Below are 26101 nucleotides of genomic sequence, written 5' to 3'. Positions count from 1 at the left end.
GGGAGGAGGCAGCGCGGCCGCCGCCGTTGCGCAGATCCGGGCCGCGGCTGAGGGGAGGGCGCCGGGGCCAGTGACCTTCCGGAGGCGGGAGCGAGCCAGGGGGCCCGGGACGCCGAGCGCCGCCGCCGCCATGAACAACTCGGGCGCCGACGAGATCGGGTGAGGACGCGCCGGGCCGCGCCGCCGCCTCGGCCGGACCCGCCCAGATCCGCCCGCCGGTCAAGGTCACGCCGCGGGGTCGGCGGCCGGGGCTCGGGGGGGGCCCGACGGGGCTGGGGGACCTCCGCTGTTTCTTGGCCTGGGGGCGACTCCGAACGGGACCCTGAGGGCAGAGGGGGGCGTCCCTGCCGCCGCCAGGCCCGAGTTTGCCGCCGGGGGACCCCGAGTTGGGACCTGGGGGGTTCAGGGGGTCCCCGCCACCGCCAGGCCCAAGTTTGCTGTCGGTGGACCCCGAGCGGGGACCTGAGGAGTTCTTGGGGGAGGGGGCCCGCTGTTTATTTGCTGCGGGGACCCCAAGCGGGAACCTGGGGTTCCTGGAGACCCCCGCTGCTTACTGGCGGGGGGGAACCTCGAATGGGAGCTTAGGGGAGTTCGGGGGTCCCCGCCACGCCCGAGTTTCCCGCTTGGGGCCCCCAAATGGGAACCTGGGGGTCTTGGGTGTCTTTGCTTCCTTCCTTACCGGGGTGGGGGGCACCCCGAACGGAGGTGAGGGGAGTCCGGAGCGCCCTGTTTCTGCGCCTGGATTTGCCGCTGGGGGACCCGGAACGGGAACCGGGAGGGTTCCGAGGCGCCCCAGCTGCTCCCGTGCTCCTCTTCAGAGACCCCCAAGAGGAACCGGGGGGCCGGGGCGCCCCCAGCCCGCGCACGAACTTGGCGGGCCGGCGCACGTGGCGGGCTCGGCCCACGGGTTCCGGTTCGGCCGCCGCCCGACTTCTCCCGCCGGCGACTCGGGGCGCCGTCCCCCTCCTTTCTGCTGTCCTCCGCCCTGAGTGCGGAGAACAAGGAAGGTTCGCAGAGCGAGGGCCCGAGGGCCAAGGTCACGGGGTCCGGGCCGGGCCGGGCCGGCGTCCACCATCTCAGCGCGCCCGCGCCACCTGACGGGGCGGCTGCGGCTGTTGTTTTCGTGCGGCTGGAGCCCTTCCCGCCCGGCCCCCCCACCGGGGGCTGTTAGAGGAAGGAGGAGGGAGGCGCGGCCGGTGCGGAGGGAGGCTCGGCCGGTGCGCGGGGGGCCCGGCTTCCGAGGGCTCCTTGCGCGGCAGGAGTTAGTGGGGGCTCCTTAGAGCTGTCTTCTCTTTAATTACAGCCCTGCCTGATGCTAAGGGAGAGGAGATCCGAGAAGTGCTCCCCAAGGAGCCAGGAACCCCGTTCTGCCCTGGTCGCAGCTGGCCTAGTGTGCTCTGCGGGGATGGGCTCCCTCGGCCCTGGCGTGACTTTACGGTCCTGTCCTCCGGGAAGAGGCGCAGCCGCCGGGCGGGCGTCCGTGGCCTTGTGTGCACTTCCCGCGGCCCTTAGTTTCTAGCAGACACCGTGTTTATAAAGCATTTCGTTTGGAGAGTTCGGTCATTGTCTGCTGGCGGGGGCCGGCCTCCCTGCGCCCCCGTCCGGCGCCAGCTGCAGGTCACACCTGGGGACATAAGATGCGTTTTGTGGGGTCCCCTTTCCAAACACCCCGCCCCGTTTAGAGGACCAGGAGGAAGGCCCTTGGCTCCGAGCCTCGTTTGTTTTGTGGAACGTGTCCAGGCACTAGAAGACCGACGTTGTGTGTTAGCTAAGTGAAAAGTGGCAGTGTTTCTGATGGGAAAGTAGGAGATGGGGAGAAGGGGCTCCCCTGAAATGGGGCAGAACCTGACAGGCTAGTTAGCAGGCCTCCCAGCCTTTCCTTCTCGCCCAGGCGAGCAGAAATGAAAGTTCGGGAAGGAAGGGAGCCTGCAGATCCCTGAGGCCTGCCCTTCAGCAGTGCCTGGCCTCTCACCCCTACAACTTGTCCCAGCTCTTGGGGGATGGCCGAGCCAAGACCCCAGCCCGGGTCTGGAGAGTGGAGACCTGCGGGGAGACCACAGGGGAGTAGCAGACCCAGAATTGGGGTTAGGGACCCTCCTGGCTGTGTTCCCCGCCCACCCCTGTCGAGTCCGCCCAAGGGTCACCTGAGTGTGGAAGTCCAAGGAACTTTTTATTGCTTTGCAGGTAAAAATCTGTTGACCCAAAAGTATTGACCAGTTTATTTTGCGTAGGAACCTTGCTTTCGTTTGGCGTGGGTGTCTGGGTCCTCTCTGACCTCGTTGTTCTGTGTGGCCGAGCTGGTGCAGTGCACGTGATCCCCGCGGGCGCCCTGACAGTGGGCCCTCCTGCAGTTTCCTGTGAGGGCAACGCAGTTGCTGACTCTAGTGGCACCACGTGCTCAGGTAGAGGCCGTGGGTCTGAGCGATCCCTGACGACACGCACCCCCATCTCCAACCTTCTCAGCCCCTGCACATGTGGCTTCCGAGGGAGCACTTCTTTGACAGGCAGGAGGGACCGCTCCCCTTTCCGCACTGGGGACTCACAAGCGTGGGTGCGGGGTCAAGGCCGTGGGGGCCCCGTCGGTCGGGAGCTGTGCTCCGAGTTGAGTCTCTGAGTGAAAAGCGTCGCCCGGTCTCCGCTGCACCTGAGCTAGTCGGAGGTCAGTGTGGAGTCTGGTGCGGGGCGGAAGTCGGCGGAGACCACCAATTTTAATGTTTTCGGCGCCCTGATGGTCGCAGTCCTCCAGGGTAGAGGGACGATAAGAGCAGTGGGTGTCATAGGTGGCCCTGTGTGGCAGACGTGTGAGGGACGGACATCCTCCCTTCTGAGCCAGGCTCAGCAGGGACCGGCCTCCCCTTGCGGGGGGGCATGGGGGCTGCTGAGTGGACAGGGCTGCGTCCTACTTTCCCTGCCATGAGCTTAGAAAGTCAACTTAAAGAAGGGTCTCTCGATTCAGATTCTGGGCACCGACGCCGATGTGGCCTCACAGGGACGGCCGGGGTCTCTCAGTGGGCCTCTGCGGGAGCCTGGCACCCTGACCGTGCTCACAGCGCAGGGGGAGGGCTCGTTCCTGGGCACAGATGGACAGAAGCACCCAGGGGCGTTTTGTTCCACCCGCCTCGGGGGCAGCCGACTGTGTCATGGAACTGGAGAGAAGTTTGTGGAAGATTTTATCTGGCACACGCAGTTCTGTTTGCGTCACCCAGGGGCTGGTGAGAGGGGGACACCTGGACGTTATCGAGAGGGGAGTCACAAGAAGGACTCAGCGGAGGGGAGGGGAGGCAGCATTTGGGTCGTGTGGGGGTGCAGCGTGAGTCCACGGCTGCTGGGAGCCAGACACCCCGAGAGGGGGTGACCTCAGCAGTCCACAGCCCCAGCCCCGGCTGAGTGATGACACGGTGCAGGATGGAGGATGGAGGCCGCAGGGGCGGTCCAGGTGCCTTCTGATGAGGAGCGGTCCCAAAGCAGCGTGCGTAGGTCCCTTGTGGTCACAGCTCTTTCCGGAATGGTTCTTTGGAGAGACTTAGAGGCAGACACTTCTGAGTCAAGCCCTGGCTGGGCTGGAAGGGTGGGAACCGGGGGCCGAGAGAGAGGACTGTCTTCATTAAATGCCTGTTTGTGCTAAGTGCCCGGCGAGGTGGGAGGGGTCGAGGTGGGAGGGGTCGTTGTTGTTTGGTTCAGAGAGATCATGATACGAAGGGGCTGTTTCTTGTGGCATAGGGGGTGGAGATGCTTCTCTCTGGGGCTCTCCTGCTGCACCACAGAGCTGTTCTGGGGCAGGGTCTCCCCCCTCAGCACTACTGACATTCGCGGCCGTCCTGGGAGCTGTGGGGTATTGCGCAGCATTTCTGGTCCCCACCCATGGGATATTAGGAGCACCTCTAGTCGTGACAACCACAGATGTCTCCAGATATCACCCAGTGTCCCCTGGGGGCGGGAACGCTGCAATGAGACTCCCTGTTTGGGAACATCTGCTCATTTCGGGCAGGTTCCCAGTGTGTCCCTGCCGCGTGCTCTCGTGGTTTAGGCTGTGTTTCCTGTGATGGGGGCTGGTTTGACGCCTGTGAAGTTGGCTGTGACGCTAGGAGGCGCTCTCGTGGACCTCCGTCTGGCTTCGCAGGTGGCAGCAGGCCGAACGCCTTGACCAGGTGCCGCGGGAGCAGCCTGCTGCTGCCGCCCCTGGCTAGAGCCCCTGCTGGGAGCTGGGCTGCACCTTCCAGCCCGGCTCTAACCCTTCCCTTGGCAGGGCCACCTGAGGCTTCGAAGGGGCAAGAGACTTGCCCGAGGTCACCCTGGGAGTGGACAAGCCTGAGCTGGGAGTCCTCGAGCCTGGTAGGAAGTCCTGTCCACTGCCCCCCATCCCGGCATCAGGCCCTCTCGGAGTTGAGAGTGTGGTTTCCTGTGGGAGGTGCTTGTGTGCCTGAGGCTCTTGCCCAGTTCCCGGGGTTGTTGGGGCGGACACGGGGTCTGTCTGGGAGAGGGCGAGGCCATGGATGTCGCAAGTTAGCACTGGGCCCCGGGGCGCTCGGGCTCATTCCACGTGCTCGTTCAGCGCACAGTACAGCCGCGTCTGGGTCCTGGAGTTTCTTAGGTGTCACTCGGCTCCCACAGTTCTCTGGGAGGGGATGGTCTGACTCGCTGGCAAGAGGGAAGCCCGGGCTGCGAAGGGCATGGGCTGGCACGGGCGGGCTCACGGCACGCAGGGTGAGGCAGGCTTTGGGGTGAGGCCCGCGCACAACGGCCGCCTTCGGGTCTTCGTGTGTGTCACAGCAGAAGGGCCTGGAAGTGGGGTGGCTCCCTGACTTCTGGGCCAGGGCTCCGCCCAGGGCTGCCTCCTTCCCTGCAGGGCATCGAGGACATACTTAGGGGGACCGGGTCCCAGTGTGCGCCCGCTGGAGAGGCAGGAGGTGCCAGCACAGGCTCTGGGTGGTGTGATCTTGAAGAAGAAAAGGGGCAGCTTGACAACCGTGATTGGTCTTGGGTCTCTGTTTCCTGCCCTCGTGAGTGAAGGTCTGCCCCACTGCTGCCTTTCCAGTGGCCGCCTCGCCCCACCTCGCTGGGGGGCACTTTCTAAAGCCTGCAGCGCACTGCCAGGGCCAGAGCCCGCGGCGCTCGGCCTGGGCCAGGGGAAGCCGCTGAAGACTGACTTTCTGGCAGAGACAGCACGAGGCTGCCCTAGAGTACACACAGCGAGAGCACATAGTCGTCCAAAAGCAGGTTTCGGTTTCAGCAGGGAGAGGAGGGTGGATATTAATCGGAGCCTGGTGCCATGGTTGCTCTGCATAGCCCCTTCCAGGAGGAAGTCACCGGCACCCGCTGTGGACGAGCTGGCCCTGGGAGCGAGTGTGCTGATCACAGACGATCTCTGCCGGATCCCCGCATGGTGGCATTGCCTGTTTCCTGCTTGGGAACCTGAGTCTGGGTCACCCCGGTGGGCCTGATAGAGCTAGGAGGTCCCCTCAAGGGTCTGTGAGGGGCCCTGACTTCCAGCCGCAGGTGTCATGACTCTTGTACCATTCAGAGCAGGGAGGGGCTGGAGAGGGGAGCCACTTGGGGTAGCTAATCCCTTAATCTGCGTGTCCCGTGTGTGCACGCCTGGCAATGCCTTAGTTCGCACGGGGCCAAGGGAGTCTGTGGGGGCCGCCCCTGGATGGCGGCAGGTGGACAGAGCCTCGCGCTCTGGGCCAGTGTGCACGTCCTCGTTGGCCGGTGATGACTCTGCTGCCTGGGTGGCGGTGGAGCCGTGTCTGGCTCGTCCTGCCCAGGGCTCCTTAGTCTCTGGGGCGCCAGGTGCCTCATCTCTCACGCCTGGTGACGTTGGCACCCAGGACCCGTATTATTTTTTTGAGTAAAAAGCCTGAGGCTCAGAGGTTAAGGCTTCATCCTGGAGATGAGCCCTGTCACCACCAGTCAGTGGGGCCTCCCTCTACCTTCCAGAACCTTCTGTCTGCAGCCCGGGGAGAGTGGAGCAGGAGGAAAGGAAATGGAAACCCGTGAAGTCCCGAGTACAGTGCTGGCACGGAGGCTGCAGTCTTTCCTTGAGTAGACAAGTTGTGTCGCAGGAGAGGGGTTCTTGCTGAGTGTCAGATGTCCTACCTGGTGAGACTGGTTTCAGAAGAAACTTCAGTCCTGCTGCTTCCTCAGCAATGAACGTTTTTCATAGCTCACCACTTTATATAACTTCAGACTTGTGAAATTACGAGAATCGTAATAAAAGCCCCATATACTCTCTGCCCAGCCATACTCTTCTGTGGCTCACATTTTGCCCCGTCTGTGCATGCCCCCCGCTGCCCCAACTGTGTGGGTATTCGAGAGTGAACAGACCCGGACCTGGTGCCCTTTGTGGAGACACTCGGTATGTTCTGCTGTCGAAGAACAGAACTGTTCTCTGCAGTGAACGCAGCGTGACCACAGAACCGCCGGGAGCACAGTGTTGGTCCCGTGTTGTTACCCCGTCCGCAGGGCGGGTCCCCGGTTTGCCAGCTGCGCAGGTGACACACGTCTGCTCTTCTCCCCTACCGTCTCATTGTGGAATTGAAGTGAGACTGGCACCTGGACTGGTCAGACGAGTCCCTTACCCCGTGGGCAGGAGGACGCCCGCTTCCTACGTTTCTGTTTGGGTTGGACGCAGTGCTCTAGAGAGGCTGGTGTTGCTCTTCATCGGTTGGCTTTGGTTTTTTGAGAAAGCTTGAGGTCTCTTTTTCCTGCTCAATGCTGCTTTTCCACAGCGAGCCCTCGTCTGTTGCCGTGCCGAAGGACCAGCAGATCCTCCGCAGCACCTGCCGGCCTCGCGGCCTTCAGTCCTGTGCTGCCCTGTGGCGCCCTGTGCCCTCCTGGGTGCCCTGCGCCAGCTGGGGACAGTGGGGCGGGGCCTGAGTCACAGCTTGCTCTGGGCTGCCCCCAGGACGGCCCTCGGGGAGTGGGGCACAGACGGAGGAGGAGGAGGAGGCTGGCCTGGTTCCGAAGGGCTACGTGGGAGACGCGACTTGAAGTTAATGAGGCCTGAATGTGTGCCTCCCTCGGCTGCGTGGTCAGCATGTTTCCCGGAGCCCATCCTTGCACAGCTCCCTGCCAGCACAGCCTCGGCCTACGCGCCCTCCTGAGTCCCCTCCTCAGCCCCCCGGCCAGCACGCCTGATAGCCTGCATGTGTTTGTTGTTGACATCTGAGGATGGCAGTGTGTGCCTGTCTGGTGGCGGGGAGACTGTTGCTCGCACAGAGTTGCCCTTCCTGGGGAAAGAGCCGAGTAGGAACGAGCCCCCACAGTCCTGCTGTCCCAGGCATTTTGCCAGGGGCTGACGCATGGAGGCTCGAGTCACCGATGGAGCAGAGGTGACGGCTACGCTGGCCACCACGCAGGGCCTGTCCTCGGGCAGAGGACGGGGTGCCCTGTCTGGCAGTTCTCTTGGTTGCTTGGGGCAACCCAGGGGGCTGTTCTGTCTTCAAGCCGGGTGTGGTGTGGTTGGCTGTGGACTTGGGGACCAAGCCTGGGCCCGTTAGCGCCCGGGTCCAGCTCCGAGGGGGACGGTGGTTATGTCCCCTTTTCCTGGGGAAGCAGGCAGGACAGAGAGCTGCCTCACTGTTGCTGGAGCCCCTCCCCTGCCTCCTGTGTCCTGCCCGCCTCTCGGCTTTCAGGAGGCCTGAATGGTGCCCCAGGGGCCCGTGTCTCAGCATGCCTAGGGTGCTATGACCCAAGCACGCAGGGTCCCTTGTGAGGCTGGGACAGCCCAAGGGTGGGGCACCACGTGAGAGGGGAAAGGGGGCCGCTGCCCGGCCCACGCTTGTGCAGACGATGGTGTGGAGCCCGCCCCAGGGGTGTGCGGACGTGAGGTGGTTAGGCTGCAGGGAGGGCAGTGGGATTCCTCTCAAAAGTTCTGGTGTGTCTGCCTGCAAGGACACCCCAGGCGGCTCTGGGATGGGGGGCGTGGGCTGGGCCCCAGTGCTGAGTCTGGAGCTGCAGGGACCCTCCCAGAGCTGGGTGGTCCTTACTCGTGACCACGTGCTGGAATCTGAGGCTGTGTCCTGTAGCCCCCAGCCCCACTGTCGTGCTCGTGGATCGCCTGTGATCTGAGGTTCTGACTCAGTCCACCGTATTCGCTGGAGCAGTAGGGCAGCCTGCCCCAGAACCACGCTCCGAAGCTGTCATGTGTTGCGAGCTCCTTTTCTCCCTGTGGCTGTGGTCAGTGTGCACGTGCCGCTCCAGACACATCCTCCTCACCTGCGCATTACAACACGCGCTCCCCTCCGTGGCCGCAAGTCTGGGAGTCATTTCTCATGTCTGCAGCCGGCGAGGCCGAGGCACCTCGTGCCATTGCCGTGACCTGGGTGTGAGTCGGCGGTTTGCACGAGCTTCCTCTGTGGCGTGGCTGCCCACTTTAGGCTGGGTTGGAGAGGCGGCATCTTTAAGGCAAGAGCCATCTTGACCCTTAGTGTTTTCTTGTTGGATTGCAGGAAGCTCTTCGTGGGCGGCCTGGACTGGAGCACCACCCAAGGTAGGTGTGGACGGGCCGGCGTGTCCGGCTGCCGGCAGGCCTGTGACCTCGGTCTCCGCTGTGTGAACTCATCTCTGGCTGCTCCCTCGGGTTTTCTCTTAATTCTTGATTTCTGGGGTGGGGGCATTTGATTACGAGTTGGCTGAGGGCAGAGAGGAGCTGATCACTGGCTCTGAGACTGTTGACGCGTCCTGTTGTTTTACGTCAGAGTTAGGGGAGAGCCGAGAGGGCAGGTTCCCGGCTCAAGGCCGAGGTGGGCTCTGAAGGCAGGGCTGTTGCCGTGCGGAGTGTGGAGGGCTGGGGCTAACCGGGCGGTCACTGAGCTCAGACCTGAGGCGAGGAGGTTTGTGATCACGGCGGCATTCGAAGTCGGCCCTTGGCGTTCCCTTCAGCTTCTGTCGTGGGTGCCCGTGGCTGCTGCTGCCCTCAGCTGCAGCCTTTCTAGTTCACAGGAAGATGTGGCACACAGGTGTAGTGTGGGACCCTCCTCCCCTGTGTGTCCCCCCCCGACCCTCTTCCACTGCCCCCCAAGTTAGCTGATTAGCCTGTTTAAAGCTTTCTAGTTCCATGCTTTCCAGCTCAGCCTGGTGAACCAGGCGCGTGTGCACGCGGGTGTGACACTGTGCTTAGCGCTCTGGTGTGTGTGTTTTGTCCGATCTCCGAGCAGAGACCCTGCGCAGCTACTTCTCCCAGTATGGAGAGGTGGTGGACTGTGTGATCATGAAAGACAAGACGACCAACCAGTCTCGGGGCTTCGGGTTTGTCAAATTTAAAGACCCGAACTGTGTGGGGACGGTGCTGGCCAGCAGACCACACACCCTAGACGGCCGAAACGTGAGTGTCCCTCCTTCAGTGGAGCTCTCCTGGCTCCTTTGCGTTTGCCCTTCCTTCAGCTCACCTCTGTCGCTGCGCTTTGATGGGTGTTCATGTTGAAAACGTCTCCCAGGGGTTGGTTTAGAAAGATTAGGGCTCTGTGCTTAGACTGGCTGTCGGAACGGGAGGCGGATGTGGGGTGAACTGACCCGGGGGTGGGGGCTGATTTGCTGGGCTACTGGCTGCTGTCGCTCTCACCCTTCTTTTCTAGAGAAAATAGCCTCATATTCACAACAGGCTCGTTTGAAACTTCCTACAGATTGACCCAAAGCCATGTACACCTCGGGGGATGCAGCCGGAGAGGACAAGGCCAAAAGAAGGCTGGGTAAGGGGCTGGGGCGGGGCGACCTCTCTGCGCACCCGCGGCGTAAAGGAAACACGTGCCTTTGATCTGGTGTTTTTCCTCGTTAAGGTTGAGAGTGGCAGAAGGGCTTCTAGTTTGACATTTGAGCAGCTGAGAATTTCTTAGATTTATCCAACGCTGTAAGTTTTTTATCTTGTAGCCAAGAAAATTCTTATTCGCCTTAAAATAAGTGGCAGCTCACACCCAGTTGTCGTCAGGAGCCTTGTGTTTCATCCTGGCTGGCTCTCCCAGCTTGCCCGAGGGGGCCGAGTGCAGCCTTGCGAAGTGTGGGAGCGCCCTCAGCTTCGAGGCTTCCACCCGCCCGGCTCTGCCAGCTGCCCTGAGAGCCTGTGCTCGAACAGCTGAGTCCAGGTCTGCAGATGTGGTGACTCTTCAGGGTCCTGTGAGCTGTGTGTGGCCCCTGGAGCTTGGCCAGCTGGAGCAGAACCGTCCTCTGTCACCCCCACCCGGGGCTCTCAGAGAAGACTCCCACCCTGAAGGCCCCGTCAGTCCTCACAGAAAGTCCTGCTGGACAGAGCTGGGCTGGAGCCTGCTCAGAGGCCCACGTGGCCCCCACACCTATCTGGGCAGCAGGGCTGGGTGGGGGCCTGAGAACCTGCATTGCCAGCGGGATCCCAGCTACTCTGGTAGACAGGGGCCTCAGAGCCTTGAAACAGTTCTTATTTTTCCAACTTTGTGTTAGGAAACTTACCAAATACAGAAAAATTGGAAGAAGAGTACAATGAACACCTAAAATACACCTCCTAGGTTCATAGTTGTTTATATTTTGCCAAAGTTACCTATATTCATGTCCACCTCTGTCTGCCTGTACCACTCCTGAACTCTGGAGCGTGGTCTCCTGAAAGGAGCTCCTCACACCTGCCGCGTCCACACCCATGCCCAGCCTCGCCCGTGTCCACACAGCCACAGGCACGGCGCTGGGGTGCGTTCACAGGCATCTGTCCTCGCCCTGTCAGTCTGGACTCCAAGCAGGGTTCCGATTCCACTTGGTTGTCAGTGTCCTCGAGTCTGAGCAGATTTATTGAGGCAGAATAGGCACGTGGGAGAACCTGGGCAGGGTGATGGATGTGACCCCGTGTGCCCCCGTGAAACCCTCACCCCCAAAAAGTGAGTCTCTGTCAATCCAAAGCAGTTAGGACATCTTAACCCATGAGCTCCTGGGAGAGCAAGAAACAAGGATCCTAGGAATGGAGACGGAGTGGGAGGAGGCAGCGTCACAGGAACGGGAGCCAAGGTCCCCTCCACCTCTGCCCCCAGGTGATGAGCTTGGGGCGAGCGTTTTCCTCCGAGGTGTGAGGTCATCCCACGGAGAGAGGGAGAGGAGGCAGAGGATTCAGGTGGCCCTTCAGTTACTAGAACTTTTTGTAGTCATCTTTTGTCACCAGCTTAAAAGCTACCACCTGAAAAACCAGTGTTGTCTGTACCAGTTTTAATCGTTGAGGCCAGTTTGTTTTTTCTTACCCTCCTAAAATCCTTAGTTTCACATTGTAGAGCTTTTTAGGTCTGTAGCTGTTGTAATTCAGAATAAGTGAACACAGGACCCCGGGCATGCTGTGTGTGAATGCATTTGAGGTGCAGTCCTGCCACGTGTGGATCCCTGTCCCCTCGGGTCTCCGTAGGAAAAGGAAAGAGAGTTGATGCTGCTTGCTGTTGGGGTCTCTGTGGACTTGCTGGGTTGTTGGAGTGTGCAGCCTGGCTTGTCGCTGGCTCTAGAACCGCTGCCGATATTGTCACACGCAGCCTGGGGAGCGCCGGGAGGGTCCCCACGTGGACTAACCGTCTTTTCCTTCTTGAAACAGCAGAAAGGACCCAGGAGTGATAACAGTAAATCAAATAAGATATTTGTCGGTGGAATTCCTCACAATTGTGGTGAGACAGAGCTCAGGGAATACTTCAAGAAGTTCGGAGTGGTGAGTGCTTCCCAGCAGCGGCGTGGCGGCTGCGTAGTGGGTTGTCGGGGTGGGCGTGGCAGAGCCGTGCGTCCACGGGGGGCAAGCCTGGCAGCTCCGCTCTTTTCCCTGATCCCCTCAGAACGAAACAAACCAAAGCCCCGTCCTTTCCTCTGACGGCCATTCACCGTCCAGGAGGCATTTACAGCTTTTCCAGGCAAATGTGCACTTGCCATGCTGGCCTCCTGGAAGGCCCCTCTGGGTGGTTGTAACCACCGCGTTGTAAAGTGCTAGATAGTGTTAGGGAGAAGTGGGGTTTGGTTTGGCCGTGGGGGCTGGCGTGCTGGCCCTTGATTTCAGGAGGGAATGTTCTAGACTAGGTCCGCCTGGGACCTTGGGCTGACTCCTCTTCCCCTAGAGGACCCAAGACAAGGTGCCCACCAATGGTGGCTGTGGCCCGCACAGGGGCGAGCCTGGCCGGGGTAGAGTTAAAGAGCAGAAGACCTTTTCTAGATCCGGGTACCAGCAACGCGCACCGCACCTGGGAGGGAGGTGGCCCGGCCCCGTGCTGCCACCCTGCCCTGGCGCCTCACACCGTCCCCTCCCCCTCAGTGACGGCAGACCTCCCCGGGATGGTTTTGTTTTCTGGAAGAGGCTAAATCCTTTAGAATGTTGTGGGGGTCGTACAGGGTGCTTGGTTCTAGTGAGGCAAACAGCAAGATGGAGGCTAGGGAGTGTCACCTGAAACAGGCACAGGTCCCCCTGGGCTCCCGCGGGGTCTCACGCCCACTCTCATTTCAGCATATTTGTCTGGTGGTGCCTGCCTGTGCTGAGGGCCTGGGCCAGGAATTAGGGGTGCCAGGGCCCACGGTGTGGCGCACTCCATGAGCCTGGGCCCGGGAGAGGGGAGTGCCAGCTGGTGGATGACAGGCGGGGAGGGCCGAGTTGAGTGCCGGTCAGCAGGTCGACAGGGATGGTGACCGTGGGAGGGCCTGGCGCACGGCCCGGCGTCTGCGCCTCAGTCCCCTTGTCTGTGAAGGGAAGGGCGCCCTGGGGGCACTGGGGGGCGGAGGGAGCCTGTGCGTCCAGGGGGCCTGAATCTCAGACCCAAAGCCCAGGAGGCCAGCCTCACCTCAGGACTCGCAGACTGCAGCCGCTCCCAGGCGCTTGCTCGGCCCGGGGCTGCTATAGCCAGAGGTGCCCATGGCCCCCGGATCCTCGAACGCCCGTGTCTCTTCCAGGTGACGGAGGTGGTCATGATCTACGACGCCGAGAAGCAGAGGCCTCGAGGTAAAAGAGATGGAGTGTGCCCCTGACCTCCCTCAGATGGCAAACTATTTCACACTTAGGTGGTGGTTGTAGCGAGCATTGCCAATCTCAGAAAGGGGCATTCGAAACACACAATTAAAGCCGAGGCTCCTCTGTGCGGCCCCTCCCGGCTGTGCTTCCCCAGGTCAGACTGGACCGTCTTTTTTTGTGGCTTGTTCTTTTGAAGTTTTTACAACTTGACATGAATTGCAACATGGTTTCTGTTTTTAAATGTGTACTGAAAGATTGGTGGTCCTTTTAAATGGTGAACCTGCTCACTCAGGACCGTCCCCTGACTAGTCCACACCAGCATAGTCAGAGTCTCGTTTCATGTTGCCAGGCTAGATGTGCCCCAGCTCGGCTTGAGCATGGACCTTCCTGTGTCCGTCCTGGGCTTCTGTCTTGTTTTTCTTGTTCTTTTTCCCCTCAGTGAGGGGGGCGGGCGGCAGGAGGGGTGAGGAGCCGCTGCAGCGTGTCCCTGCCAGGTTTCCCCGAGCTGCCCACACGTGCCGTCCAGATTGATTTCCGGGGCTGGCACTGCGGGCACACCGTTTCTGTGCCCTTGTTTTTGTGGCTGCTGCTGTTTGTCCCCACCCGTATGTTTTTTTTGGTTCATCGGCCCCTTTTGGACGGCCGTGGGAGCTGATCTGCCAGCCTGGGCCCCTCGGCCTCTGCCCGCCCCATCGGAGCCCCTAGCGGTGCCGCCCGCAGCATGCGCCCGCCATGCTGGAGAATAGTTTGCCATTTGAACCGCCACCCTCTTCCTCCTTGATTAAGTAACGTATATTCTCACTTCATGTCGATTAAGCTGTTAAGTCTTAGTCTTAATCTTAATTTAGACATACACGCTTAGTGACGTACTTAAGTGTTTCATAGTCAAGTACAGTAATGTTAAGTAAGGTGTTTTCCTTTTCTCTCTGTGAATTGTTTGTGATTAACGATATCTCTTTAGATTTCTCTTCTCCAGGTCTAAATTATATCACACAGGTACAGGCCAGTCCCGCAGTCAGAGGAGGGAACGGGCTTTCTCCAGTGGGGTGTAAACGAAGTTTCAGTGTGTTTCTGTGCCACTCCTCAGTGGTGATGTCGCCTCTTGACAGACAGACGCATCCCTAGACGCCCCGCCCCGGGCTCCTTCCCCACGACTCAGCGCCTCTTGTGCTCTAAGGACCACGCCAGCCCTGTGGTTTCAGACACTCCTGCACTTTGAGAAAATGTTCGCCCTTTCACATGCTGTTCATCACCCATGTTGTGTTCCACCATTTGCCTCGATCTTGTGAAGCCGCGGGCGCGGGAATCCTGAGGGTGGCTCTTAGATCCCCTGCTCGGCCCCCGAGGCCGTGCACAGCTGCCTGCCGTCCTCGCCCGGGCCCGGTGAACAGGCCGGGCAGGCCGGAGGTGTGTCGGGGAGAGTGCTTCGGGCTGGGCCCTGGGCCTCGCCTTCCCGTGCGGCTCCCACCGTCTCAGCCTCAGGCTCTGAGAGTCCCCTCGGGTCCCCGAGAGCCAGCACTAGGCAGGCGGAGGGTGGGAGCGATGCCAAGAGCAGCGGTTGGTCAGCCAGGGCACAGAGAGCTTAGTCCTGTTTTCTCACCTTCCTTTCTCATCTCCTGAAGGCTCTGCCCCGAGCCCCCCCTCCCCCCCTCCCCCCCATTAAGACGCTGTCCCTGCCCCCGCCCCGCTCGACCCTGCGCTGCCTCCACTCGGCTTGCGCCCTCCTCCCGCGTCCCGTCTGCTCTGCTCTCCTCTCCTCGTGTGTGTTTTGCCGTCATGGTTCAGTGGGCGCGATTCTGTTCCTTCTCACGCCACGTGCAGATTCCTTGTGCGTGTGTGTGCAGAGAGCACGTCCGAAAGCCCCAGATCCCCAACAGCCCTCCTTGCTAGTCTGTCACCCCCAGTTCTGAGCTGCCCTCTCCTGTTTCCATCCCTTCCCACCGTGAGTCTGCTGGCAGTCTTTCCACACGGTCCCAGCGGCTGCAGCCCTGGTACCCCTTTCATGAGCTTGAGAGGCCCCCGGCCCCGTGCATCTGCCACGCGACACTGTCATCCTGCGTCCCCCACGCCCGTCTTTAGCCTGTTCTCGGCCCTCGGCCCTTCCTCTCCTCGTCCCTTCTTTCCTCTTGGCCCTCCCCCTCGCCCATCTTTTGTTCTTCGGGGTCTTCCGGCAGCTGTCTGCCCGCGTGTCCCTTTGTGCTCAGAGCAGATGGGCCCCGGGGGAGCCAGTGCAGTAGCCTGAGGACCAGACATGCCACGTTAGCGGGCGGTTGCACTCACCCAGACCAACCAAACTTCGTTTATACTGCCACTTCCTCGTGTTTGGGAAATGCTAAATTTGTTTCCCCTTTAAATTTCTCTTTTGATGACATGGCGCCTCTTGTTCTTGCTGCTCACAGCAGAGTTTGACCTGCTGGAACCCGTTGTGGCCTGTATCTCTGTGTATCGTGTTTACGTAGATACGTACAGATAGATACCTGTATACATACGTACGTTATCTCGACAGGACTCCTTGGGCTTACCCAACAGTGTTGGGCAGGCTTAGCGAGGCGTTAACTGTGGTAGAGACTGTATTCCTGTCTGACGCGCTAGGACGATATATGGCTGCTGTCAGCACTAGCTGCAAAGCAAATTGCAAGCCAAGGGGGAGACTCCTGGGTTTCAGAAAAGCAGAAGCGCACCACGGCACACCCCCGACCGAGGCGGAGCCCTTGCCCTGGCCCCCTGCCTGCAGGGGTCCGCTGCAGTTCTCTCCGTGGAACGTTTTGGCACAGACACAGCGCCGCCCTGCGGTGTTGTATTTTCGAGTGTCAGCGTTCAGGCCCTCACTGTCCCGCTGTCAGGGCTGCAGCTCTCTGAGATGTGCCCCCAGTGCTTCCAGCAGCCCGCTCTGCCCTGCCCCAGGCGTCCGGGCACAGCCTTTCCTACCGCCTCGGTCGCCAATCCCTCAGCTCGGGGCCCGGCCCCACAGCCTCACACACTCGGCTTTGCTGAAACCCTCGGTCGATCCCTCGGCCCGTCCCTAATACTGTTCATCATCCTGTTTTGTGTCACAACACCCTGCTACCTTGATTCACTCTTCGTCGTTGGCTAGGTTTTGGATTTATTACTTTCGAGGACGAACAATCAGTGGACCAGGCTGTCAACATGCATTTTCACGACATCATGGGCAAAAAAGTGTGTAGTTGTAGTTTTATTTTACCTTAAGACCAAACCAAGTCTTAGGCAACTTAGGATTTCACTGGAAATGAAAATTCCTTCTCAGAAAAGGGCAGGGTGCATTGTCCTGGGATCCTCTGCTGTGTGGGGTCGGACCTGGTTCTGCAGAAGCAAGGGATCGTCCTTCCCAAGCGGGCCTGCCCGCAGCGCAGCACCTCGCCAGCTTTGCTCCCGGGGCCCCTCGCTGGGATCACCGGGGACGGGCGGGTGGGTGGCCCCGGGCCAAGGGTGCAGTCCTGGGGGGTCTGGTGGGCTGCCTCCAGTGGAATCACGGGTTGCCTCAGGCTTGGTTTCTGTGACCACTCCTTCAGATGTCTGTATCCGATTGTCTCATGGCGACCCACAGAGTGATGGGCAGCGAACCTCTGAGAACAGGTTCCGTGTAAAACTGAGAGAAACATAAACATCCTGAAGGATTGGTTTCTTAAATTGGGTCACTTACTGTGAACTCCGGTACCAACCACATGCTCTCGATAGCACTTAACTCCATGCAGTCAAGTGAGCTCTGGTTGTCTCATCTTCATACTGTGTTGCTGCCGTGGAGGCAGCTGTGTCAGAAGGTGGCCCCAGCTCCTCGTCCCACCCGGGCCCTTAGAGCTTTCTGAGAGGTCAGCTCTGAAGTGAGGAGCTGGCAGAAATTGTGCAGGTGGGGGTTTCCTCCAGTTAGCAAAGACTCGGGGGTCTGCATTTTTGCAGGATTCCTGTCTTGGTCCTTCTCAGACCTGCTCAGCGCACCCCGGCACAGTCCACAGTGGTGCCACATGGTTAGCTTTTCCTCGTTCCAGTTCAGCACGCCCAGCCCTTTTGACGAGACAGTGGCTGTTTTTGTCAGCTAGGATATTTCGGACAGAATCTGGCACCAGTAGTCCTGCCCCCTCCACCCCGGCCACCCCAGCCCCACAGCCCTGCTCCCTGGAAGTTCATCAACGCAGTCGCATGCAGAGCTGTTTTTGTATATCGGTGGCTTAGGATTTGTTGCAGGCTTAATTAATTCCACTTGAACCTGACTAAGCAGGAGACACAAATCTCACTCCGACATTCATTGAAGCTTTGAGTTTAAAATTAGCAAGCAGATTTCAAGGAACACAAGTTCAAAGGAGTCTGCAGCCGATGTTTTAAGGTACTGTGACATTTAAAACTTGGAGGACGCGTGGTCCTGCTCTAGGGGCAGAAAGCTCTGCTAAGCACATAGATCGGCTCCCAAGACGGGCAGCTGCCCCAGCCCCGGGTTTGTAGGACACGGTGCTGTCAGTCTGGTCTGCACGAGGCACAGAGTGGAGACGGAGGTGGCTTCTCCATGTGGGGCTCGACTGCTAAAGTAAGACGCCCACATGCGGACCCCAGCGCCCAGCTCCCTCCCGGCCTCGCCCAGCTCTGTCGCCCGACCTTCACTGGTGGGCTGGACATGGCGTCCCCGCGGTCCTGCAGTGCAGAGTGCGAGGGACTGCTCTGTGTTCCAATAGGAAGAGGGTAAAAGAATTTTTTTTTTAAATTACAAGGGCTTCTTTGCTTTGTAAGCAGGAACAAATTCCCTTAAGGGAAGTGTGTGAAGACTCATTAATTTGAGTTCTTTGAAACGGGTCCCTTGGTCCTGCTGTCGCATTGCCTTGAGCTAAGGGGGTTGTGTTCCCATCCGTGGAGCGTCCTTGGGGCCTCGCAGAGGTGGGGGTCTCTGTGCCTCTGCCCCACTTCCTGTTTGTTCTCTGACAGGAAGGGGTTTAAGGCAGAACTGACGGAATTTGGAATCATGGCGCTTAGCTCACCAGACTCTGAGACCCCAAGGATGGCTCCAAGTGGGTCCGTTGTCTCACCCTTCTCATTACAATTTATCATACAAACAAGAACAACTCAGGGTTCTGCAGTGCGGAGGCGGCCCTGGAATTGGGGTTTTTTGTTGTCTGTCGGCCCATAGTTTGAAGGCTGCGTGAGGGCGGGAGCTTCAGGGCAACCACAACGCTCGGCGTCAGCCAGTGGTCGCCACTGTCCCACCTTCCGCACTGTGGCCCCGACATCCACGGCCAGGAGAGGAGGGTCCTGGGCTGCCGACCGAACACAGTATGAAGATTGCTTACTGATTCAAATGTCCATTTTATTGCATGTTTGTTTACTTTTTTGTTAGATGTAATGTAAGATTCTCTTTATCACATCCATTCCCTCTGACATTATTTTGAGTTAATTGAGATTCTTTAAGCGTTAGCCTGGGGAAGGTAAGTCTTTATTTTCCATTAGACATTTTAGATAAAAACCTAAGCGAACCACTGTGTTTCTCAGGTATGAGCTGAAAGCGCAGGCGGGGTGGGCTCCCTAGAGGCCTGGGTGTCCCTTGGCCCGGCCGTTCCGAGCCGAGCCCCCTCCTCCCCGCGGGTCCCGGAGGGGCCGTGGCGAGGACTATGGTTGTAGCAGACCCTGCGCTCTGTGTCCCGGGTTTTCAAGGCTGGTGAAGGAGGACGCTGCTGTTCTGACCTGGCCCCTTGTCACGCACAAAACGCTCTGGCCCTCCTGGGTCCCTGCTCAGCAGCGGACAGGGCTTCATGTGTCTTACACTTGCATCTGTTGTACCTGAGAAACATTTTTTAAAGAAAAAAATTAAAAAATTTTTTAAGAAAACTACTGGCCTAAATAAGGTTTATAGTTAAGTATTTAGTTTTAAGTCGTAATAAGATGCTAAGTGTAGTCGTAAGTTACCTGAGGGTGTGTCTGAAGGGAAGGGGGTCCGGGACCCTTGGCGTCTTCCTAAACCCACGCTCGGTTTGTCTAGGTGGAAGTTAAACGGGCCGAGCCTCGGGACAGCAAAAGCCAAGCGCCAGGACAGCCGGGTGCCAGCCAGTGGGGCAGCCGGGTCGTGCCCAGCGCCACCAATGGCTGGGCAGGCCAGCCCCCACCCACGTGGCAGCAAGGATACGGCCCCCAAGGTAAGGCTCGAGCATCCCAGACCAGGCGGGCCCTGGGGTGACCGCGGGGGCCAGAGTCCTGAGCCGGAGAGGCAGCAGCTTCCGGCAGGAGCGTGGCTCCCTCCCTTTCCAGCCCCAAAGTCTCCTGCCCAGCAAGTTGGCATGGGTCCTCTGATGCACAGAGGTGCATGCTCGGTCCAGGAGCCGGGACTTGGGCCCTGGGCGGGGCACTTAACAGCCCCGAACTTCTCAACAAGCCCCTGGAGTAGATACTGGCACTTGCAGCTCACGGACAAGGAAGGGGGCAGCAAGGCCATCCCCGGACACCGGGTCCCTGGGTTCCGTGGTGTCACCTGGTCCGTCTTGAGGCGGTGCTGTGCTTGGGCCGTGGCAGACTTCCGCCACCTGCAGGGAGGGCGGCCGAGGCTCCCTGGGCCGGCAGCTGCAGCGAGCATCCTTACCCGAGTGCGAGCCCTGGAGGAGGGCACCCAGGTGCCTCCTGTGGCCATGCTGTTCCTTTGCTGCCCCCGGGGTCTGTGGGTGTGCTGGGGCAGGAGGACCTGGTGGACTTTGGAGGCTGTCACTGTCACCTCTGCTAAGCAGTGCCTGCAGCAGCCATCTCTGCAGACAGCCCACGCACGGTGAGGGTGGGGTGCACGGTGCGTGTGGCCCGGCCGTCTTGGAGGCTCGGAGCAGATGCTTCTGGGGAGAGCGGGGTTTCCCGCAGCCAGAAGGCGCCGCAGAGTTCTTGTGCCTTTTGGGCGCTTTGGTTCTGTTCCTGCTCCCGGGCTGCGGGCTGACGCCAGCTGGGCTGTTGGGCCCTCTGTGTGGGGTCGGCAGAGTGGTTAAGGACAGCTTGGCGGGAGGGTTGGGCTGCCCAGGGGCCCCGGCACAGGATCCAGGAGCCTCCCGCCCCGTTAGAGACCCAAAGAAGGGACAGCATCCAGGAAGGGGCAGAAGCCAGATGAGCCTACCTGCGCCCAGCGCCCCTCCAGGCTTGCAGAGCTGTCTCTACACAGCTCGAGGCTCTCACCCTGGACTCTCCAGAGCTGTCTTTTTAAAAATAGGTATTTTATTGCAAAGGACAGCACAGCGGCGGGAAACCCTTTAGTGAGATCAGACACTCGCATGTCCCCCAGCAGGTGAAGAACTAGCACTTGGCCTGTAGCCTGGCCCTGGGCCCAGCCCGCGGTCCCACGTGTGCACCTGAGTCCCTCATCTGTGGGTGTCCTCTCTAGCCCTGCTGGCAGGTTCTGTTGAAGAGCCAGGGATCTGTGACCAGGGGCTTCTCGGGAGCCTTCCCCTGTGGAGGCAGGACACACACGGCCAGCCCCTCCCAACACCCCGGCGTCTGACAGCTCTGGGGGCCGTCCCTGTGTTCCTGAGACACCACTGGGGCTCCTCGGGCGTCTCCCTGGGGCCTGGGCCGTCCTCCCTGTGCCTGCGCTGTGGCAGGACGCCTGCTCCCGAGAGTGGGGTTCTAGGAGGGCTCTGCCAGCATGGGGACCGGTTGTCGGGGCAGGAGGGCAGGGCACGGCCCCCAGTTTTCAGTGTTGAGCTGACACGGCGCCAATTCCCTTTCTGTCTCCCCATTTAGGAATGTGGGTGCCAGCAGGACAGGCTATTGGTAAGTCCTTGTTCGTGGAAAACCGGGAAAGAATAGAATTGGAGAGGTGCTGGCGCGTGGTGCCGTGCGTGCCCTGCTCTCCCCCCAACCCTGCGTCGTGTGTTCCAGGTGGCTACGGACCGCCCCCAGCGGGAAGAGGAGCCCCCCCACCACCCCCGCCATTCACCTCTTACATCGTGTCCACCCCTCCCGGAGGGTTCCCGCCTCCTCAGGGCTTCCCACAGGGCTATGGCGCCCCCCCGCAGTTCAGTGAGTCGTGGGCTCGCGGTAGGCGTGGGTGGAGGGGGCATGGCCTGTCACGGTCCCTTTGCCTGGAGGAGAGGACGGGGCCACGTGTACATGCACATCTGTTGGCTTCGGCCCCGCTTTGTCAAATGGAAGTGCGCCACGTCAGGGGGTGTGGGCCCTGTGGGTGGTGAGGGCATGTTAATTCTCCAGGGCTGGGGCATCCAGACCTGACCTCTGTCCTTCAGAATTGGGGGCTGAGGGTGTAAACGGCTCTGTGTCCGCTTCACGCTCCTCTGCGCTTTGCCTTATGACGGCAGCTCGGTGTCCCCCGGCAGCTCAGTACGAAAGGGTGCGGCCACACGCTGCTCACGCAGGTTTGCAGCAGTGAAGGGAGACACCTCACCTGCCCCAGTGTGGCTGACAGGCTGTCAGGGCAGCACGGCACTCGGCCAGCATAAGACGTCCTCCCATCTTTTTTCCCACTAAGTCTTGGGATCCAGGTGTGTTAGCCTCGGGCCACACGTGGCCACAGGACTGGACAGTTCTGTGGCCTGGACCAGTGCCCGTGGGCCACATGACGACTGTGTGGCCCTTTATAAGAAAGGTATGCCCACTCCCGGCCTAGGCCACTTCTGGTTTTATTTCTAATAAGACAAGAGGTGGGTAGAAACAGGGTATCTGACCCCAGGAACAGAGCGCAGGGGCGTGACCCCGCCCACCTGCATGGATGGCTCAGTGATTTTTGTCTTGTGCTGGGTTTTTGGTCGGGTTCTGACATCATAAACAGTGCGGTTACAGGGGCCGGCCCAGTGGTGTAGTGGTTAAGTTCGCACGTTCCGCTTCGGCGGCCCAGGGTTTGCCGATTCGTATCCCAGGCTCAGACCTATTCACCGCTCGTCAGGCCATGCTGAAGCGGCGTCCCATATAGCAGAGCTGTAACTGCAGCTCTCATACACTACTATGTAGTGGGGCTTTGGGGAGAAAAACCAAAAAGAGGAAGATTGGCAACAAATGTTAGTGCAGGGCCGATCTTCCTCAAAAGAACAAAAAACCTTTTTAATTAAAAAAAAAAAAAAGAGTGCTGTTACTCCCTCAGCGTGTTGCTGTCTCGTCCTCGTGTTGGGTGTGCATAGCAGCTCTGCCTGCGCCCTTCCAGCCGTCAGCAGTTTGCTTTTTTCCCAAGTCCGTCCTTTCCCTCGAGCGGAACCCGGGCTCTAGGCCCTCGGCCTAGGCAGTGGCGAGCCCCACATCTGTCTCTCTCCCGTTCGTTTGCAGGCTTTGGCTACGGGCCTCCACCTCCACCACCGGATCAGTTTGCCCCTCCAGGGGTGCCCCCTCCGCCTGCCACGCCGGGGGCAGCCCCCCTGGCCTTCCCGCCGCCTCCAACTCAGGCCGCCCCGGACATGAGCAAAGCGCCCACGGCCCAGCCTGACTTTCCCTACGGTCAGTACGGTGAGTGGCCGCACTTGGGCCCTGCGCTCGGCCCTGCCATCTCCGCCTCCCTCCCTCCGTCTTGGTGGCCTGAGCTGTGAGCTGTTGGGGAGCCGAGCTGTGAGCTGTTGGGGAGCATTCACGTGACCCCGGGTCAGGCACCATGTAAAGCGGGGTGTGGTGTCCAGGATGATGCCAGGGCCCCTGTGTAGGAAAGCCTCGGTCAGCAGCAGGTGCCCCAGGGCCGGTGGGTTTGGGGACCTGAGCCGGCACTGGGCCCCCGGGAGGATGGCGGGGGCTGTGCGTGCCCCGCAGCCTGGCCCTCATCTCGGATTCCCAAGTGTTTTCCGAGTGCACAGCATGGGCGGCGGGGTCGGCCAGGGGCCCTCGCTCTGGTCTGTGGCGGGCACTGGCCTGGGCATCAGCGTCGTGCTTTCCTTGAGGGGCTGGTCCTGGAGCAGGTGCCGCCGACCTGTGGCCTGAGGGCATGGTGCTTGGGGTCCTGGCTCAGCGCTGGGGCCGCCTGTCCTGCCGGCCGACTGGGGCTTCCTGTCCTGACGGCCAGAGGCTAGGCTCCTGGGAGGGTTTCAGCCCCACGTTTCCCTGGGGCTCTGCTGTTCCCGCTTCGTTGCTTGAATTGGGTTTCGCCCAGGACCGTGGTGTCTGCAGGTTGAAGCTCTTGCCTTCCTATGCCCCGGTACCCCCACATTGCACACTCTTGCCCCCCTTGGGGCCTCTCGGGCTGCGGTCACCGAGTGCATGGGTTCTCGACCCCACCCGGAGCAGGACGCCTTGGCGGCAGGTGCATGAGCGGCCCCAGGTGGGGTGTGCGCCAGCACGAGCGTGTCCCCCTCCACCAGGGCTGCCCTGGGGTAGTTGCCTGGTCTCATCTCTTATGGGCCTGGGTCCCTATTCTCGGGACCCGTCAGGTTGGGGGCCCTTTGTTTACCCTCTTGTGTCAGGCTGAGCGGTGGTGTGGCGCCTCCTCATCCACGGTCCCTGCTCTGCCTGCACCTGGGCGGTGGGCAGCACTGTCTCTGCCACCCGGGTTGGGGGTAGGCCTGGCGGGGCCCTGTCGGGTGAGGGTCTCAGCTGGCCCAGGGGCCTGCTTCCACAGGGCAGCTCGCACTGACCTCCGTGCCTTCCTGCACCCCCAGTGGGGAGTCCAGAGGCCCTGCCATGGGCCTTCACCCAGAGTGTGCGGTCCGGGTGGACAGGGAGCCAGGAGGGTGCTGACCCCCTTTCCCGACGTGCCTCCTGTGCCCTGTGCCCTCTGGGCCAGCGGTGCAGCGTCGGCCCAGGGTCAAGAAGGAACCTGCCCGGCCCAGCCAACATGAGTCCTTTAGACCCACCACTCGGTGTGGAGTCCTGGCCCCACCCTGAGCCAGTCAACTTTACAGAACCCGCCAGGTTGGGCCACCTCTGCAGGGCGGGCCGGCCGAGGTCTGGGTGGCATCTTTGAGGGAGGCGCAGGGCTGGTGTGCCGTTTCCTTAAATCCTGAAAGCTGTGCCTGAGTTCACCCTCTGTTCCGTTTGAGAACATGCTTTCTAGAAGCCCGCGGTCCACCAGGGCTGGCCAGATAGTTGATGTCTCCAGGCTCAAAGGCCTCTTCAGCCACTCGGCTCTGCCACCAGGGTGCCCCAGCCCCGAGTCTTTGAGAATGAGTGGGGAGATGGGCCGAGGACCGACAGGACAGACCACGGGGTCTGCGAGGGCGCAGAGCTGCTGCTGTTTCCATGAGGAGACAGTTGTCCAGGCTCCTGCCAGGGGTTCAGGGGGGCTCTCTGGAGACGAGCAGTCCTAAGGCCTTGCCCGCCTGCCCGGTCCTTGCCCCAGGGCCCTGGCTGCGGCACCAGTGGCGCCAGGCGGTGAGGGAGCCTGGTCTTGCTGGGAGCAGTGCCCGCACTCACTGCTGCATCCCTGCTCACGGGACTCTCTCCTCAGCAGGTTACGGGCAGGACTTGGCTGGCTTTGGACAGGGCTTCTCAGACCCCGGCCAGCAGCCCCCCTCCTACGGGGGCCCCTCAGTGCCGGGCTCGGGGGGCCCCCCTGCCGGCGGAAGTGGCTTTGGACGAGGTCAGAACCACAATGTGCAAGGATTCCACCCCTACCGACGCTAACCGGCCAGCGCCCCGAGGACGGCGGGACCGCTGAGAGCCAGGATTCGGAACTCGTGAACTCGTGACAATCACACACTTGGAGGAAAAATGGCGACTCAACCTGGGGGGTGGGGGGTGGGGCGAGAGGCTTTCGCAGGCGCTGTGGGTGTCTGGACTGAAGTTTTTAAATATATTTCTTTCTCTAACCCATCAGCACAATAAAAAAAAAGTCACTGGTTCAACAACAGGGTTTAAAAAAAAATGTCTTCAGCTTTAATTCAAAACTTCAGGTTTCTTTTTCTTTTTTTTGAAATTATTTTCCTGAGCCTTTTGTTTTACCGTATATTGTAAACTTTTATGTTAAAGAAAAAAATATACATTTACAAATTGTGAGATTTTTAAGAGAAATTTTCTACGATGTATACTGGCTTATTTTTTAATTTAAAACAGGGTTTCCGTCGGCACTGGTGGAAGTGGGGGCTGTTTTTAGTCCCCACTCCTGGCTTTGAGGGTTGGGACTCGTGGGTCCAGAGACTCTGGGAGCTTCAAGAAGAATCTACTGAGTGTGTTTTGTTTTTGTTTATTCCTTGCTTTTGTCGACTGACTTGCCTGGCAGTGTCTGCAGGTGTGCTGTCCGCCCCGCGTCCCACCCGGGCATCGAGGACACGGAGGAGGCCTTGTCAGCCCATCTCCTGCGCGCGTGGCTTCAGGGCATCCCCGCTGGCCAGTTTGACCCTGGTTTGAATAAAGAGAAGTGCGTTTGGATTAGAAACCCACGTGGTGTCCGTGTCTTCCCTCCTGCCTGGGCAGGGCCCTCCCCGGGGGTCCTCTGTTGGCCGTGGGCTCCTCGGTGGGTTCAGCAGCCGCTCGGGGCCTGCTTCATGGGTGAGCTGGAGTGGGGAGCCCGGGCCTCTGTCTTGGCGAGTCTCTGGGTCTTGGGGTTCTGGCAGGTGTGGGTTTTAGGATGGTCTGGGGGTGAGCTGCAGATCCAGTGTTCCGGAGTTCAGTGGCCATCTGCTGGGTACTGAGAAAAAGGCATCTAGACAGATCAGGGGGGACTGGACAGGCCTCCCCCATCCCTGTGGGAGTGACGCCTGGACTGTGGCCTTGGGCCGGCCACTCACATTTCCAGGAACTGGGCTGTTGACCTGGGTGGTGCAGGCGTCAGGACAGCCAGTCCAGAGCCGGCACTCCTGGAGCTGAAGGTGGCTGTGCTGGACACCTGGGGGCACTGGGTGGGCCCAGCTGATGTTCACAGCCTGAGAGGCAGGGCCAGGCTCGAGTGCAGGCGAGGGTGGCCCCTGGAGATGAGTTAGGGCTGGGGCAGTGGGTTGGGATGAGTGCTGGTCACGCGTGGGCCTGGCCCGTGAAGCCCATCTGCAGGGCCCTTCCAGCCCCAGTATTTTGGTGTTGTACCACGTGGTTTCTGTCCATTTGCTTGACTGCCCCCCCACCCCAGAGGCAAGGGGCTTTGACCTTCAGCGAGCCCCTATTTGCAGCCCTGAGAAGGGAGGGGAGTCAGCCAGCTTGCACGCAGGACTTCCTTGGCCTCTCCTCGAGGTGGGGAGGGGCTCCTGGGTCCCGAGGAGGCTGGCCCTGGCAAACAGCTGTGACAAAAGGGGTGAATCCCCCCTTGTTCTAGTGTGGAGGGGTCTCCTGTGGCTGCTGTGACAAATCACCAAAACTTGA

General features: G+C 60.3%; 1 protein-coding gene across 9 annotated transcripts; it reads left to right on the top strand.

The window, feature by feature from the left end:
• On the top strand, nt 1-25184 carry DAZAP1 (DAZ associated protein 1). Of its 9 annotated transcripts, none has more exons than XM_087425889.1 (12): nt 1-159; nt 8451-8491; nt 9159-9325; nt 9624-9689; nt 11531-11638; nt 12859-12907; nt 16011-16093; nt 18894-19047; nt 20624-20653; nt 20762-20902; nt 22157-22333; nt 24261-25184. In XM_087425889.1, exons 1-12 carry the CDS (start codon nt 131-133, stop codon nt 24431-24433), a joined length of 1218 nt encoding a protein of 405 aa, XP_087282015.1. In that variant the 5' UTR covers nt 1-130; the 3' UTR covers nt 24434-25184. The 9 variants fall into 9 exon arrangements, with proteins under 9 accessions (XP_087282015.1, XP_087282014.1, XP_087282013.1 ...); XM_087425888.1 differs by having other exon boundaries at nt 24258-25184; XM_087425887.1 differs by having other exon boundaries at nt 11528-11638.
• The last annotated feature ends 917 nt before the right edge of the window (nt 25185-26101 follow it).

This window comes from Ceratotherium simum, chromosome 39 (genome assembly GCF_057802395.1).
Source record: "Ceratotherium simum simum isolate JZ-2026a chromosome 39, ASM5780239v1, whole genome shotgun sequence".
NCBI classification, from domain to species: Eukaryota; Metazoa; Chordata; class Mammalia; order Perissodactyla; family Rhinocerotidae; genus Ceratotherium; species Ceratotherium simum.
This window is presented reverse-complemented; position numbering and strand designations above follow the sequence as displayed.

Coding starts and splice junctions, on each gene's coding strand:
- DAZAP1 (XM_087425881.1), top strand. CDS start 8,274: ATGTCTGCAGCCGGCGAGGCCGAGGCACCTCGTGCCATTGCCGTGACC. Junction 9,326..9,623: donor ACACCCTAGACGGCCGAAAC/GTGAGTGTCCCT, acceptor AACTTCCTACAG/ATTGACCCAAAGCCATGTAC. Junction 22,334..24,257: donor CTTTCCCTACGGTCAGTACG/GTGAGTGGCCGC, acceptor CTCTCTCCTCAG/CAGGTTACGGGCAGGACTTG.